This window comes from Oryza sativa, chromosome 4, assembly GCF_034140825.1.
Source record: "Oryza sativa Japonica Group chromosome 4, ASM3414082v1".
NCBI classification, from domain to species: Eukaryota; Viridiplantae; Streptophyta; class Magnoliopsida; order Poales; family Poaceae; genus Oryza; species Oryza sativa.
This window is the reverse complement of record NC_089038.1, coordinates 25,385,692-25,402,741: the sequence shown is the minus strand read 5'-3', so window position 1 is coordinate 25,402,741 and position 17,050 is coordinate 25,385,692. Positions and strand designations below refer to the sequence as shown.

At 48.5% G+C, this 17,050-nt stretch overlaps 3 protein-coding genes across 3 annotated transcripts; all 3 read right to left on the bottom strand.

Annotated features, from left to right (window-relative positions):
* Nucleotides 1-4,646: 4,646 nt before the first annotated feature.
* LOC4336290 (VAN3-binding protein) lies at nt 4,647-7,810 on the bottom strand. Its single transcript, XM_015781456.3, has 9 exons — nt 7,756-7,810; nt 7,167-7,239; nt 6,839-7,026; nt 6,666-6,737; nt 6,495-6,557; nt 5,881-6,232; nt 5,585-5,776; nt 5,182-5,289; nt 4,647-5,100 (listed from the first exon to the last, which is right to left on the bottom strand). Coding segments are annotated over exons 2-9 (1,206 nt in total). The 5' UTR covers nt 7,168-7,239; nt 7,756-7,810; the 3' UTR covers nt 4,647-4,870.
* Nucleotides 7,811-8,968: 1,158 nt separating this feature from the next.
* On the bottom strand, nt 8,969-11,055 carry LOC4336289 (uncharacterized). The gene has a single exon (XM_015781454.3). It carries the CDS (start codon nt 11,049-11,051, stop codon nt 9,165-9,167), a length of 1,887 nt encoding a protein of 628 aa, XP_015636940.2. The 5' UTR covers nt 11,052-11,055; the 3' UTR covers nt 8,969-9,164.
* Nucleotides 11,056-13,922: 2,867 nt separating this feature from the next.
* LOC4336288 (zinc finger protein CONSTANS-LIKE 3) lies at nt 13,923-15,949 on the bottom strand. The gene is made up of 2 exons (XM_015778355.3): nt 14,672-15,949; nt 13,923-14,577 (listed from the first exon to the last, which is right to left on the bottom strand). The coding sequence occupies exons 1-2, from the start codon at nt 15,299-15,301 to the stop codon at nt 14,206-14,208; spliced, it is 1,002 nt and encodes a 333-aa protein (XP_015633841.1). The 5' UTR covers nt 15,302-15,949; the 3' UTR covers nt 13,923-14,205.
* Nucleotides 15,950-17,050: the final 1,101 nt, after the last annotated feature.

The following is a 17,050-nucleotide window of genomic DNA, read 5'->3' as shown; positions in this document are numbered from 1 at the left end:
AAGAAAGGGAGCTCAGGGAGGATAGAGCCATCGCCAAGATCAGCAGCACGACGCGTCGTGGCAACGCACCATAGGCTTGGGCGTCTTCTTCTTCTTCTTCTTCTCCAGCGAGCTCACAAGCAGCCCGACCATGGAGGAGGACATCATCCTCCTCATCATCATCAGCCAAGACGAACCAGCCTGGGAGCCAGCTGGGACAACAGCAATGGCGATGCTCTCCATTGCAAACTAGCTAGCTAGGGCGCAAATGTGTGATGAGATATTGTGAGTAGCTCTGTGGAGAAGAAGGCCATGGACGAGACCTTTTTATAGCAGAAAAGGGGGCATGAGCACATAGCTTAGTGCTGTGAACTGTGAAGACCGAAATGTGTGTGTGTGTGTGTGTGTGTGTGTGTGTGTGTGTGTGTGTGGACTGTGTATGTGGAGAGAGCGGGTGGTCGCAATTAATGGAGAGAGTGCAAAATGGTGGGAGTCCGTGGCGAGGAGGACGATGCCCGAAAGGATGAAACAACACGACTTTATGATGAGACGCTGCAGCTGTAGCGATCGATCGAGCTGATGAGGGGGGGTAGGTCAATATACTCAATACTACGATGCATGTGACGATCGATCGAGATGATGGCGACGACGCATGCATGTGTTTCCCTCCGCAGTCCGCAGCGGGCGATCCGGAGCTAGCTTGTGCCATGCAGCAACGATGGCCGCCTTGGGTCGCGTCGTGATCGGCCATGATGGGGCTTCTTCAATTCCGGCTTCAGCTTGGGTTCTGTACAACAAGAGGACTGGGGGGGGGGGGGGGGGGTGGGGGGGCTAGTACGCACGTCGTCTCTGTTGTTTGCGACGTCGACGCGCGCGGCGATCGATCCGATATCTCAGGTACGGATCGACTACGAATGCGGGTGCGTGGTATTCACATGAGAGGCTAACGGCTCTAGCCGATCTAGGCACAGCGCGGTAGGACCTTGTTTTAATAGTATAGCCAACTACTACTTTAATTTATTTATAGCTAATCTAATAGCTTATTTATACAATAATTACATACTACACTATTAATACCTGGTCTCATCTGTCATACACACAATGTGTCTTGGAGTCCGTGCTACAGCTAACTATAAATCTGTAGCATGTTGTCTTTCTCTCTTCTCATTTATCTCCTTAAAATATGTTTGCAGCTGGCTTATAGCCTTCTATTGTACCTGCTCTTATATCGGTTTAGGGGATCGAGCTTAAAGCTTGCAGTGGCTGATCGAGTGGCTTGTGGTGGTTCCAGGCATTTAACTATTTGCCATTTTTAGATTTGAAGTAAAATAATTTGTCACTCATATGACGATGACAGTAAGCTTTAGTGATAAATTGTTAAAATCCGTGGGTAAGAGTGACAAATAGTTAAATATCTCTCTAATCACTGTTGAGATGTTTGGCGAGTCTCTTCCTAGAGAGAGTTTGCTTTTTTTTTTCTTTTATTTGTGATCCGTTTGGATTTTTACTTATGCTTATATGAAATGTAATTAGAAATTCTTCTGCCGATTTATTTTTTTTTACAAAAAAGGAATAAACTTGCGGTGTGGCTGTGACGACTCTGTACAAGTACATAACGGCAACTGCACGCACGTTGGTTGTCCAGTGATACAAGTGCCACTAGTGGCAGGCATGGTTGTTGGTCTCTACGATGCTACTCCTCGCTAGCTTAGCCGCCAGGGCTGTACGTACCGCGTATCAGCGGCGCGCCTCAGAGCATCGCATCTTCCTTCGCCCCATAGGCCATACTCACGCGACACACAGAAAGGCAGAGTCTCTCGTCTCGCTAGATTGCTGCGACCCCAAAGAATCCAGCAGCGAGAGCGAGCGTGAATTCACCGGAGGCACAGAGCGAGCGAGTTATCTGCCGGCGACGGAGGGGAAAGTGATTTCATCCTCGAGGGGATATCCCCTCATTTCGTACATGCCATATAAATAGCTATCAAAATTATATATAAAAAAACAACATAGATTAATATGAAATATATCACTCCACTAGCATACAAGTTTAAATTAAACTTTTACAAGTTGTAAAAAAATAACCAATATAGTTGCGAATGTACGATAACTATTTTCAGTTTAATTTGTTATTTTGTTGCAACTTATAGAAGTTTAATTTGATCATGCATGTTTGTGGAATGATATATTTTGTATTAATCTATGTCGTTATTTTTTAAAAAAAAATTAAAATTATTTAGATAGCATGCCATCAATGAGGGTATGTCCCATTAAGGGATGAAAATCCAAATCCAGCGACGGAGTGGAGTTGCTTCAAAGCTCTACTCCTCTCGATAGCTCGCTTTGCAATTAAAAAAACACGAATATTAAAAAATACAGAAACCTAATATCAAATAAATAGAAAGTGTGAGGTTTCAAACCTAGATTGACTAGCCCACCACCTTACGAATCTCGTCGGAATAGTCTGGGCATTTTTCGCCCGCTTTGCAAAAATATTAGAAAATGATCTAATTTCAAATAAATAGAATGGGTGGCGAAAGGGCCTGTAACCTAGTAGTTACGAGAGCCTCAGTAGCATATGAGGTCCTAGGTTCGACTCCCCATGAGAGCGAATTTTCATTTAACGGCGTTGTGCTTTCAGTGATAGGCGACGTACTCGTCGACAGCGAGGCGTCTGTGATGACTTCGTCAATCTCTCGTTTTGCAATTCAATGCATGCATGGGTGTTTGTTAATTGTTAGGACACAACTACACCGAGAGTGCTAGCTGGATAGTGATAAAAAGAGACACCCTTCTTTAAAAAAAAAACTACTAGTACACTCAATATCTATGTATTTTTTCCTTCTTCGAGAAGTTTCTCTTAAATTACTTATCCGATTTATAATCCGATTACGTCGTTGTGTTCGTTGCAATTAAATCTTTACAACTAGATCTCACATGATTATATTTTGATGAAAAATCACAAATTACTTTTATGATATGTCTAAATTACTTTTAAATTTTATTAAGTTACTTCTTAAACATATAAAAGTAAATTCAGTAAGTCTAAAAGTAATTTATATATATTATAGAATTAACTTAGAACAAAACGAAGGTAACTTTGGCATGTCATTTGAAATAAATCCGTTGTAGAGATAAAAATATGACTCTATCTAGAAATTAAATTAATCAACACAAATTATTGACTTAACTAAAAAGTCATATTTTATCCCTACAACGAATATACTTCTAATATCGTGACAAAGTTACTTCCGTTTTGTTTTAAGTTACTTTTATAATATATATAAATTACTTTTAGACTTTATTGAATTTACTTTTATATGTCTAAGAAGTAACTTAGTCAAAACTAAAAGTAACTTTTATATATATATATATATATATATATGATAAAAGTAACTTACGTATATAATAAAAGTAATTTACAAATATAAATATTTTTTCATCGTAATATAATCATGTAAGAACTTGTTGTAAAGATTTAATTGTAGCGAACACAATGGTGTAATCGGATTGTAGATCGGATAAGTAATTTGAGAGAAAACTTTATAAGAAGGAAGAAAAAGACATGCATGTCAAAAAGGAAAAACAGCATGCACGTCAGCACGTGTAGCCGTACTTTTCACAATTGGTTCGTTGCTATTTAGTACTAAACCGAGAGGCTTCTCAGTTTAGATTTTGCCTAATTGTTACTCCTCCTCGCATTCACTTCTGCGATCGATGGTCAGCAGGACAGGGGGTAGTCGATCGGGGTCCGCGGAGTCACAGGCAACGCAGCGATCGACGGCCCGCTTTTGTTGTGCTGGGCAGCCTCCGAGTCGGTAGCCCCCTTCGGTGTAACGCGCGCGCGGGGATCGTCTTCAGTGCCGGATGGGCACAAGCTAGCCAAGCCGGTGCACGCATGCCCTTTCGCTGTCATGTTCTTTAGTGCTAGCTGCTAGCCTGCATACGGCCACTAGCACCGTACTACTACAAGTACTACGCCACAATGCAGTAATCAATGTGCCGACCGGTGTATGCGTAGGTTCAGAGAAGTGCAAATATTCGTTATCTCGTGGGGCGGATCCAAGGGCTCAAGTGCAAATATTCTTCATCAGGCTCGAGCCTACCCTCCGATGTTTGCAAAAATATTTCCAAGTATGGCTGTGTTTAGTTCACACCGAAGTTTAGAAGTTTGGTTGAAATTGGAACGGTGTGACTGAAAAATTGTATGTGTATGGAAGGTTTGATGTGATGAAAAGTTGAAAGTTTGGAAAAAAACTTTAGAACTAAACAGGGCCTATATAGCCTCACTCCCATGGCAGCAGTTGGAGAAGGCGAGGAGAAGAGAAGAGGCGAAGATGTGTCCCTGTCCGCGCGAGGAAGAAGAACAGTAGCGATAGAGCTGGATCAATATGCATTAAACGACCCAATTAACCAATTTAGCAAAAGCCCACTTGGCCCATTGTGTTTATTTTGTCACTTGGCTTAGGGTTTGGATTGTGTGGCTGGCTGCCTGGCTTGTGGGGATTTTTCGTGTCTGCTTGGCCAATGACGAGCGATTACGACGGCGCAACGCAGGTGACCATCGGAGCGAGGCGACCAATTCTCGTCGTGTTTCGCCAACCTTTCTTTGCATGTACTTCTGCCAAGCTAAAATGTACTCCAATTAGATAATCAAAACTTAATTTGAGTGATCGGCAGAGAAGGGGGGCGGTTAGTTGCATTATTTATTATAAACCATGGAGGAACAATTAGAACTAAAAAAAATAACAAGCTCCAATCGATAAGATGCATGACAGATTTTCGCAGCTGTTATATGACTGAAGTGGCCGTAGTTAAGCCTGAACATTTCGTTTCATCAGCTAAACCGCGTCTGGTTCATGCAGTGCGTCGGCGGCGTCGCCTCGCCGGCCGGTCAGTTCCGACGGTGAGGCGGCGGCGGCGGCGGCAGCTCGTGCGCCTTGCAGATGGCGGTGGGCGCCGCGAGCATGTGGGTCAGCGCCGTGACCCACCTCTTGTACACGCCGTAGTCGTCGGCGCGGAGCTCCACCTTGCCCTTGCTCGTCGTGACCTCGATCGGGTACGTCGCGTCCTCGTCGCGGCTCGGCTTCTCCGGCGCGCACGGCTGCACGTCGTGGATCACACCTGCTCGATCGTTTTCACGCAAGGTCAGAAGATGAACGGGAATGGCAGTCGCACGGTCGACTTGCGCGTTCGGTTTCTTACTCTCTTTGGCGTTGGAGAACGCCATGACCAGGTTCATCTTCTTGATCCGCATGACCACCTTGCCGCCCTTGCTCGTCGCCGCGGACACCGTGTGCAGCTTCCACTTCCCTGCATAGAATGGGAGAAAAAAAATCGATGAAGAGACGCCGCGATCTTAGAGCCTCATCTTTTCGTTTATACTTATACTTATCAGCTAAAATTTAAATTTTCAACTTTAAATTTGAATTTGATTTTGGAATTTTTCATCGAAATTTATTTTTCAGCATTTGCTTTTAGATCGCTTAGAGCACGTATATAAAAGTTTTAATTACAAATTATTTTTTGTTTGCAAATATGCCGTTTCGGGGAATAAGCGAAACGAGTAGTTGTGTTTGGCCATTTGTGAATGTGAGCTCCGGCTTACCGTCGGGCATGGCGACGAACATCTCGTCCCCCTTGGCGAGCGCCGCCTTGGACCTCGCGTAGTTGAAGTCGAAGTCGAGGTCGTCCTGGGACAAGGCGGAGCTCGCGTGGTCCATCCGCTCGTTCTGGCTGCCGCCGCCGCCGCCGCCGCCGCTGCTACGCCGTCCTCGCAGCGCCGCCGCGCCACGCAGTGCTGTCAAGACCAGAGTTGTCTCCGGAGAGTTATTTTCGGGGTGTTCGTGGCGGAAGACATGGCCGGAAAGGGGAGAAGGACGGTCTCAGTGATCAGAGGCATACATGTGGCGGCGGCCGCGGTGAGCGTGATGACGTTGCTGGCGTCCGTGGCGGCCACGGCGGCGTTGACGGCCGCCGCGACCTGGTCGCGCGTGGCGCCCGCAGCCTCGGCCACCTTCGCGCACTGCGCCGCGACGAGCGCGGCCGCGGACGCCACCGCGGTCTCCTTCATCGTCGCCGCCGGCGTGGAGCTCTCCGCGGCGATGGCGGCGAGCGCGGCCGCGACGCCGGCGACGGACACCGCGGCGTGGACCTCGGCCTTGTGCAGGCGCGCCTCCTCCTTGCGCTTCTGCTTCCGCTCCTTGACCCACTTCTTGAGCGAGATGCCGCTCCATGGCGCCATCTTGCGCGGGAGCTGCACGCAAGTTCAAATCTTTGAGCTCGAAGTACAGAGCCGTCACCAATGGCAACATATATTTCACCATTTCGATTTCTTGCATAACATGGGAAGTTGGAATCAATCAGCGATCCTCTTGTTGAGTGAAATTTGAAGATAAACTTGGAAAGAAGCGTGGCATCCATCTAGCTTCTGCAATTTCGTGATCCGTTCCATTTGCAACACGATCCTGTTTTCTTTCCTACAAAATGGTAATATAAAACTGTGCTCTTTCACTCACCCATTTCTTCTTGAGATCATAATCCAGCTCTGGGTGAATTGCCTTCTGAAGCCATATCCATGACTGAAAAAAAGGACCAGATCAACACGAAAACACAACATTTTAGATCAGGCTAAATGAAGATTGCATATATACTGAAACATGAGTAACGCACTACTGTGAAATGTGTACCTTCAGATCATCGTATTTCCATTGCGTCGTGCTGAATCCGCTACTGTCGACAACCAAGCTACGGTCATTCTTCTGCAAAGCATCCAGATATAGTGTATCATGCACTTCAAATTCCATCTTCAGAGTAATCTTCTGACAAATATTTGCTACAGTACTGAAGTACTAACACTTACTGGCAACAAGTCTCTCCTATCATTGTCAGGCGCCATGACCGGGTTCTCCACCAGCGCCATCGAGCAATCCATCGATCCCGTCTGAAGAACTTGGATAGCCGAGCTGCACCACGCGCTCGAGAGAAAGTCCATCGGCTCTGAAGGCGGCTCCTCGCAGGCAATCAGGCTCCTGTCAAGCTCCATGGCCACTGCAGAAGCCAAGATTGTGCCCTTAGAAGCAACTGGTAAAAGGCAAAGGGCCAGAGATTTATACAGATCAGTGATCTGATCTCTCTGGTGGCTGTGGTTGTGCTTGTGCAGGTGCAGCCTCTCTGTTTCTGATGCTCACTTGCAGCCTAGCAGGAACCAGATCCTTGATCAAATCACTAGGATAGCTCCAACCACTTCAGGCCAACTTTTAGCTGTAAAAAACACTTAAACAAGACAGGTGTCACAGAGAAAGAGATTTGTTTAAACCTTTAAACACCAATTAAACAAGCTTATTAGTGGCTTTTTTGGAGGAGTAAGAGTGGGTTGGATCATTAGCTTCATCTATGCTTTAGGTGCACACAAAGAGGATGGAATCAAAATGGGGACCTCGGAACCTTTTCAGTAGAAAACTAATTAGCGGCATGACCGTCCTAAATACATCAAGGAGGTTTGATTTTTATATTTTGTGCCACTTAAAAGAACTGCTACAAAGAAGTGATATCTCAGGGTTTGATGCAACGATCCTGCATATTTTATCGCCGATTAAAATCTGCTAAAGGCAAATGCTTCTGTGGGAGAACATGAGGTGTTGGGCTGCCACTAGCGCAATAGAAAAATTAGGGGCAGCGGGATGAGGGTGTCATGCATACGATGTTGTGGAACTTTCTTGGCATCATTGGCTCATTGCCATGCGTGCAGTACTGCGATGTTGGAGCTAAGAGACGTACACTTCATGGGTCGTAGATTGTATAGCTGTAGTGTAGTATCCAGTAGCGGCATAGTCCGAGAATCTAGCGGATGTTCAGTGAACTGGAGTTCAGACAATCAGAACCTATGCTTTAGGGAACTGTAGTCTGTAGGTAGAGTGATGCTGCCAAGGGATCTACACTTCATGTATTTGTCGCTGTCGATGTTACTGACACGCATGAAAATATTCAGATTCTGGAGTTCACAATTTCAGTAGTATATGCCTTTAGACTGTTCAGTTTCAGCCAGTGAGTTTAGCAGAGTAATTCAGTGTTACAAAAAGTTAGCTATTTGCTGGATCATTAGCCCCCCAACGTCCAGAAATACCAGCATGATGTGTAGTAGGAATAGTGTTTCAAAATGATCCAAATTCCAAAACCAAATGCCACTGATTGGGAATAGTTGAGCTGCTCCCAAATAATGTTCCTTCCAGATTACAGAGAGAGCTGCAGCTTCCTACTGCTGGCTGATGCAATTATCAAATTCTAAAGCAAAAATCAGTGACTTTAATCCTCAGCCTAAGCGCATGCATTACGGAGATCTTTTCTTTACATATTGACGCCTCAAGAGCATTCCAGCTGAAGCCTCTTATCCATTGTTTATTCTAATCCTCATGTGTAGGCCTCTAATCCTGTCTGCTCATCATTCACCTTTTGAAAAAAACCTTCGGACAGATTTTATATGTTACGGCGAGTCCCTTTTGATCATGGATAGGAGTCTGATCGCTGCACTTTACAACTCCTTTTGAATGTAAAGTTTGCCGCTGCAGATTCATGTAGTCTCTCACAGGGAAATCGCAGGGGAAGCCGAAATCATGTCAATTAATTTGTCGGTCTACAATTGTTGTCAAGGGTTTTACTAGCTTTTGTGAAGATGAAGAATGAAATGCAAATTTCAGCAGCATTGCAGTAAGACCTTGCTAACCTTGATGTCCAGGCAGCCCTGCTTGTAGTAGACATTTCTAGTTGGTTTCTGTTGGACATTTTGACCGTTCCCCTCAGTCCCCAGTTAGCTGAGCTGTTCTCATTTCATGATTTCAGATGTTATAAATGATTTAAGGATGTGGAATGGAAATCACTCAATAGAGTAGCAATTTTGAAATAACCAGCTGGGGCAAGACCAATCTCAAATATGAATTGAGCCAAACTCCAACTTGACTATAAAACAGTATAACAGAATTCAGAGATACCGTAGTTGCTTCTATTCTCGAAAATTTACTGAAAATTCCACAAAGGAAGGATTACATCATGACTGACTATTCCCTAAGGGCACAGATCAAAATTGGTAAGATCCACTAATTGAACACAATTGAGGAATTGCAGGTACCTGTTTCTGCCATCTCTACAGTTATCTAGTGGCTCTGAAAATATATCATCTTAGCATTTTAAAGCTAATCTATCTCTCCATCAACAATGAAATGCCTCATAAGAACAATTTCTTTCACAAGATTCCTGTAGGTGAATGGTCGGACAGCGGCCCTCAGAAAGTGCCCAGGAGCCTTGCTCTTGCGCTTATCTTTTGCGCTTCTGCCCCTTGGACTCTCCTGCTGCTCATCCTCATCCTCAATCTGCTCCTGCTGCTCATCCTCATCCTCAGTCTGCTCCTGCTTCATAACCATTGTGTTTGCACGGGCCATTCTCAATTCCATCTCTTTCTCCTGTTGCATCCGTCGCCTGTTATACTCATTTGACGCTTCGATGCTTGTCTTGACCAACTTCTCCATTTTATCAGAACTTTTCATGGCCTGCTTCCATTGCTCATCCCAGTACTTCTCACTCTCATCATCACTTTCTACTTCTTCTGTTTCCACCTCTTCCCTGACATCGATTACTTCGTCGTCATCATAACCAGGTTCTTCATCATCATCGGTATCACCACCCTCATCAAACCCATCATCCTCAACCCAATCAACAACCTCAGTTCCACTCTCATCACCACCCTCATCGTCACTCTCGTTATCATCAGGCGCATCGCATCCAAGCTCCATCTCCTCTAGCTTCACCTTCCATTCCTTGGTGTAGGGATGGAGCAGTTCCATGGGATGATTTGTGAGCAGGAACTCCAGGCACCTGTTTTTGTCCACGTCGCTCAGTTTCGAGTACGCATTCACAACATCATCCACATAAGCTTTTGGACTCGCCTTCACAATCCTGCATAGGCCACCGAAGTAGGTAGTGCGAATGACCTGGCCATCATGCTCGAGATCAAACAAGAACTGGTTCTCTGTCACGGGATCGACCAAAGGGCGGAGCTGGCTATAGAAATTCTTCTGCGGCTCGAACCGCGACTGGTAGAGCGGCCGCTTGACATATATGATGTCTGGGCGCGTCCATGCCGCGCACCGTGTGATCAGCTCACGCGTTGGGTTGCCAAGCCTCCCCATGAGGTTCCATTTGTCAAGCCGCTGCTCCTCGCTGGCCTGGATGGCCACCTCCGCGGAGAGCGTCCACTGCTCCCAGGGGAGCTCGTCGGGGCGCCACCTAGGGTGTCTCACGAAGACCCAGTAGTACCGGAAGCCGACGGCGGCGTCGAGCTCGTTGAGGCGGTTGGAGAACTGGTTGGACATGTCGAACTGCTCGACGCGGTCCCACTCGTCGTGGTCGGAGACCTCGGACATGAGGGAGACGCGGTCGTCGGAGAAGCGGCCGCGGATGGGCGGGCCGACGACGATGCCGCGCCAGGAGTAGGGCCCGTAGCGGCCGAACCTGTACCAGTCGTGCCGGTGGCGGAGGCGCGGGTCGTCGGGCCCGTCCATGAAGCGGACGGAGCGGTCGTAGCCGAGGCCGATCATCTCCAGCTCGGCGTCGGTGAAGGCGTCGGCCTGGTTCTCCTTGGCGGCGCGCCGCTTCCTCCGGTAGAAGGCGTTCTCGCCGAGGCGGCGGCTGCGGATGCGGGCGCGGGACTTGGCCTCGCGCCGCACGTCGCCGCCGCCCTCGATGCGTCCCCCCGAGGGCTTCCTGTGCTTCTTGCTGCGGCCTGCGCGGGCCACGGTGGGGTGTTCCTCGGGCGGGTCCGTCCGCGGCGGGCGCGGAGGCGGGGTCGAGGAGGCGGGGAAGGAAGCGGCGGCGGCGGCGGCGGCGGCGGAGGAGGAGGATGCATGGATGGTGGTGGAGTTGCGCCTGCGTCGGAGGGCGGCGGGAGGCGGCGGGGAGACGGTGGCGAGGAGGAGGGGGTGGACGAGGCGGAGGCCGGAGTAGTGGGGGTTGCGGCGGAGGAGGCGAGGGGATTGCGGGGTTTTGGGGTAGAGGAGGGTGGCCGAGCCGGACGCGGACGCCATGGCTGGGGGCCTGGGGCTTCGGGTTGGGGATTTTTCTCCTCTGCGTGTAAGAGACGGATTTTTTTTTCATTTTTAGATTTTTTTTAAATATTTATAGAAATAATCTATCGGCCAAAAAAAATTACACAAATAGACTCTGCCGCCCCAGAGGTGGGCGGGCAGACGGCGGGTTAAATGCAATTTTGGCAGCTCATAAAGAGCTTGGGGCTCGTACTTTTTGCATTTGGGCCCCTATAGGGCGGCAAGGGAACCAGATGCAAAAAGTACCCCAAACAATTTTTCTATGTTATGTTAATAATAATTAAAGAAGTATTTATTGGTAAAACTTGTTAATATTGTTATAAAAATGGATTGAAGTTGGTTGTTTCGTAATTTCATATGTTAGGTAAGGTATTATTTTGTAACTTATTCGACGTATTAGTACTCGGATAATTGATATAGGCCTATCGCAGTCTCGGTCGTAGAAACATTGTATGGACTTAAACAAGGAGAATTATGTAACATGAAGAAATAGTAGTACAATTTGAACATGATACAACTATTTCCATTGCGGTTACATAGATGATATTAGATTCGAACTAGGAGGGAGGTAGTGCAATAGTTGAACACAACGACCATGTTGTAATGGGACAAGGAAGCATGACAGTAGAAATTTCAATATGCCAAGTTGTCCGATAATAGCTAACCCCTACGTGAGGATCCCTCTCCTCTCTCAAACCGCTCTTTAGTAACCCTGTATTGCTCTGGTAGTTCAAGCTGCACAACACGGCTAGGTGGAGTTAGAACCCTTCTGGTGTCTATCCATTCTCTGTATTGACATCTCCTTGGTGGTTCCTGGGAGGAAAGAATAGATGTGAAGCGAGTAAAGTTAGTAAATGTTGTGAGAAAATAAGGATTCATGTAATCAAAATATTCTTACCATGAAATCGTCGTCAAGAATTTTTAGACAAACAAATAACCTTTGACCCAATGTTGTAGGCTTTATGGAACGAAGAACCTGACAACGATCACCACACCTGCATCTTGGACGGGCTTCCCATGGAGGGAGTGCCGTAGTTAGCACCCGCCAGTCGCACTGTTGTTCATGACATTGTCGTTTGTAAGTCGCTTTTCTCTGTAAGTATTGCTCAGTACTTTCGGATGCGAAATACCAGCGACCTTCTTGTAAACAAGTAGTTAGGTCAAGAACGGGATTTTCTGTATCGACCCACTCGATGTATGCGCAAGCCGTAGTGCGAGTCTGCCGAATAGAGTAGTGTTACGAAGAATAAAACGATTGCTCATACGGAATGAATAAGCATATGCAGATAGTAAAATACCTCACGATCATAGTTAGGGCACCTAAAAAGCGCCTTCCTCGAATATCAGGATTCCTCGAAGCCATTAGTTGGCATCGATCACTGCATAGGTAGAGAGGACGCTGGCACCAAGGTGGTAGTAGGTATACACAAGGATCGCTATGCCAGTTCGGATCCTCAACGCCCAGGCGTCTAGCCCTTGACGAAAACCGCTGCACGCTGATCACTGCATTTGGCTGTCAACTCATCTAATCTCTTCCAAAGCTCATTGAATTTTTTCTCCTGGTTCTGATTGCATAGCCTCTTGAACATGTTCATGAGCTCTTGTTCTTGAATTGCTTGAAGAAATTAGCTCCCATATGACGCATGCACCACCTACTCTGTACATCTTCCCACTCACCAGGATATCCTCGTTCCATACTCCCAAACTGCAACTCTTCTATCGCTCTCAGAATGCCAGCGTGCCTGTCATGTATCAGGCACACATTTGGCCTCATACCAACAACTCTTTTTTTTACTGGATTTGTGGGGGGAGGAATGAGGGCTGGGGGCTGGGCGACAGGCCTTTTATAGGCAGCGAGGCCTGCCGCCCGGCCAGAGGGCGGCAAGGGGCCGCCTGCAAATTGGCCGGCTCCGGCTGGCTTTTTTGCATTGGGGCCCCTTGCCGCCCCAACAGAGGGCGGCAAAGGTTTTCCTGCAAAAAAACCTCCCTCCGTCACTGCCCGTCCCTCCCCCGTTTGCCACGTCAGCTTGCCACCCCGGAGGTGGGCGGCAGGGTCTATTTTTGTAATTTTTTGACCGATAGATTATTTCTGTAAATATTTTTAAAAAAATCTAAAAATGAAAAAAATTCTAAGAGACGGAGGTGATAACTGAGGCCCATGGGCCGGCCTTGCTTGGCACTACGTGGCCCGGCCCAAATTGGACTGGCTGTTTGTAACCCTAAATTGTCGATCGCTGGTTTCCCTCTCGGTAAACTGGCCAAGTTTTGTACTATGCACTTTGCAGTCACTGATCAGCTCTAGTTTTTATAAAAGAAAAGGCCATAAGTATAGGTCTCTCTGAATGTCAACTGTCAAGATGTGTTTGGGTTTTTGTTTGTGAAGTTCTTTGGTTTTGCCACTGTGTTGGCTGTGGAGGCTCTTTTAAAACTTTGTCTTCGTGATACCATAGATTGATTGACACTAGAACTCTAGAAGCGGATGAACTGTTCCGACGATACGAATTCAGAATTCCTATGAGCTTTGCACAGATCTCACGAGAAAGAAAAATGACATCCACATCTGCACCTGGAGATTGCATTTTCACTCGTAGTCTTAACAAACAGAGGCACACCCTACCAAACACATCAAAATCTAGGCTACAAAAAGGACGCAAACGAATAAGAATCGGTAGCTAAGTGCCAGTAAGAAAGATAAGTACACTAAACACACCAACGGCGACATCGAAACAGATATGGCGCGCAATAAAGAAAGACGGCCTAACCTCCTTCCTGTCCTCCGCGCCGTCGCGTCACCTCTAATGGCGACACAGTTACAACCAGCACAGCAAAGGCATAAGCATGAACAGAATCTTAATGCGAATCGATGCAACCACCACTGTACTGATTACTGATTAGTAAAATTACAATTTGCAGATTAGCAGCAGTTCGCGATGATAATATACATGCAAGGATGGAAGGATCAGAGTAGAGAGAGAGAAGAGGAGATTGGAAGTCCGGATTACTTCCGTGTAATAATCATACAATTGATTAATGCTACAGAAAGCATTTCCCGCGCGCGCGAAATGCATGCAACAAAATTACAGCCCAATGGGGGAGAAGGGCTAGTGTACACAGCGGCTTTGGTTGCGATCGATCAGAAGGTCGGCACGACGCCGTCGACGCCGTAGTCGGCGTCGGAGCCGCCGGGCGCCATGAGCGCGGCGACGGCGGCCGCGGCGGAGGAGTACATCTCCTCGTCCTCGCCGTCGGCGTCGGCGTCCGCGTCGGCGTCCGCGCCCGCGCCGCCCTTGGTGCGCTTGGCGAAGCGGCCCTTGATGCGCGGCCGCGTCTCCGCGTACGCCTTGCGGGACGCGTACCGGATGGTCTTCTCGAACCGCCGGCTCTTGCGCTTCTCCCTGTACCGCATCAGCCGCGCCTCCCGCTCCCGCCCCCTGCTCACCACCGGCATCGGAGCGCCGCCGCCCGCCGCCGCGTCCGGCACCACCGCCGCCTCCGAGGATGATACCTGCGTCGTGTCAGCAAAGCATCCATCTCGTCTCAGGACACTCACTGGATATAGCTCATCGAGATTCAAGAACTCTCTGGGGTTGATTGCTTACGCTGTGGTTCATGGAGTGGTCGGAGTAGAAGAGCTTGCCGCCGGTGATGTCGAGCTCGGGCGGACCGTTCTGGACGCCGATGGCCTTGATGTCGTCCATGGAGCGCGCGAAGTCGAGGTCGAGGTAAGGGTCGGAGTCGGCGTAGAGCTCGTCGGTTGCACCGACGGCGCCATCTTTCTGCCCGTGGTCGGGCTCGGGGAGGAGCCACGACGCGGCCTCGGCGTCGTTGCTCCCGTCATCGTCGGCCGCCGCCGCGTCGCCGCCGTGGGCACCGGAACCCGGCTTGGGCGCGTCGGCGAGCGCGCCGAAGAAGGGCGCGACGGGGAGCCGCTCGTGGCGGCGCGCGAGCGGGTTGGCGGAGTGGATGTCGGCGTCGCAGGCGGCGCAGAGCGCGGCGGCGTCGGCCCTGCACGTGACCGCCGCGGGCGCGTGCTCGCAGACCTCGCAGAGCCACACCCGCGCGTGGCGCGACCCGGGCCCGTGCGCCCGCGCGTCGCACCCGGCGCAGAGGAACGCCGCGTCGGCGCGGCAGAACAGCCGCGCCGCCTCCCCGCCGCACGCGTCGCACGCCCTCGCCGCCAGCCCCCAGTACGCCCCTCCCACCACCGCCGACTTGTCGTCCCCCTCCATGGCCACACCACCTCACTCACTCTCAGTCTCTCACTCGCGCTAGCGGCGGCCGCGAGCTAGAAGGCGAGGCGAGGCGAATCTCAGCCAAGCTTTCGGCGACCCACCTCCCCTCCCCACCAGGCTGCGGATTTGAGCTCCGTGCGGCTCGAGGTATTCGACGCGGGGCGCGCGACGTGGACGCGCTCCCAACCACGGAAGTCCCTGTCTCGGCGGGCCTGTTTGTTCGCCAGCGCTGCCGCCGCGCGGCGCGGCTCGGCTCGGCTCGACTCCGACGGGGTTGGGGGTGTGTTGGATGCGCGCGTCCCAGTCTCGCGGGGGGAAGGGAAAGGCGGCAAATGTGCTCGTCGTTGTCGAGGCGAAAATTTGACCGGCGTCGTCACACGGCAAGTGGCCGGGATGCGACGACGACGGCTGCATGGCGTCGCGCCCGATTCGTCGCCGCGGTGGGGCCCAGCGCGGGGGAACAGGTGTCGCCCCCGGGTTGGCTCGCACGATCTCTCCCTTATCTCTTCTTCGGCTCGGGAGAGCGACCCGCGGCGAGGCATGGTAGGTAGGCTTGTTGCTCTGAACAAAGTGTAAGTTGTAAGGGCTGGTTTGGTGTGTGCCCTAAATTGACCTTATCAATATCAAATTTTGGTAACTTTTGGCATGGCTAATTTTGGCAAAGGTAAAATTGTGTTTGGATTGAAGCCAAAATAGCCTAAATTAACTGTTGAAATGGCCTATTTTCTTAGGCATGCCAAAATTTAGCTCCAAACCAAATAGACAATAAACACTACTGAAATTGCCAAATATTGGTAAGGCCAATATAGGCCTCAAACCAAACCAACTCTAAGTAACGGGTGAGAATACGAAGAAAAACTCAGCTTCTGAATTCTACTCCCTCTGTTTCACAATGTAAAACTTTCTAGTATTGCCCACATTTATATAGATGTTAATGAATATAGATATATATGTGTCTATATTTATTAACATCTATATGAATATGGGTAATGTTAGAAAGTCTTACATGATGAAACGGATGGAGTAGATTACTTTTTATTCTATAACTATAACTTCTCATAATCTAAATGAAAATATGAACTATTTAGAGGAGCTTATGGGAGGTGCAACTTCTAGAATAATCTTCAGCTATAAGTTCCCCAAACAGTACTATTCATGAGAAAGGAAGCGATTATCGGTGTCATGTTCGTCACTGATTCATCTGCGAGCAATAGTTTTATTCTCCGTTCGTTATAGCTTCAATTAAAACTCTTCCAGACTTTACCCACATTGGCAGTTTGTGAGACCAATTTTTCCTCTGAGGGTGTGCTTAGTTCTTAAAAAAAAATTGGAAGTTTGAAGAAAGTTGGGAGTTTGAAAAAAAAATGAAAGTGTATGTGTGTAGAAAAGTTTTTGATGTGATATGATGTGATGGAAAGTTGGGAATAGGTAGTGATGAATTCATCTAGGACGATCTGTCGATCTCATCGCTCATAGCGTACCATTAGCTAACACCGAACGCAAACTCTGAAAATCTGAATCCCATCCATCATCATACGAAACTTCTGCGTGTTGGTTTTCTATGTTGAATAGATCATCGTCTTGGGCAACTGGGCTGTCGATTCTATGGTTCGCGCCTTTTGCATTTGTTGGAGGAAGGTAATGGACATACACACCTTTTGCTGTTTAATGGATTAGAGGGGTCCATTTTGGCTTGTTTCCAAACACTGTCTGATAGTGTGATATGAACTGAACATGTTGGCATGT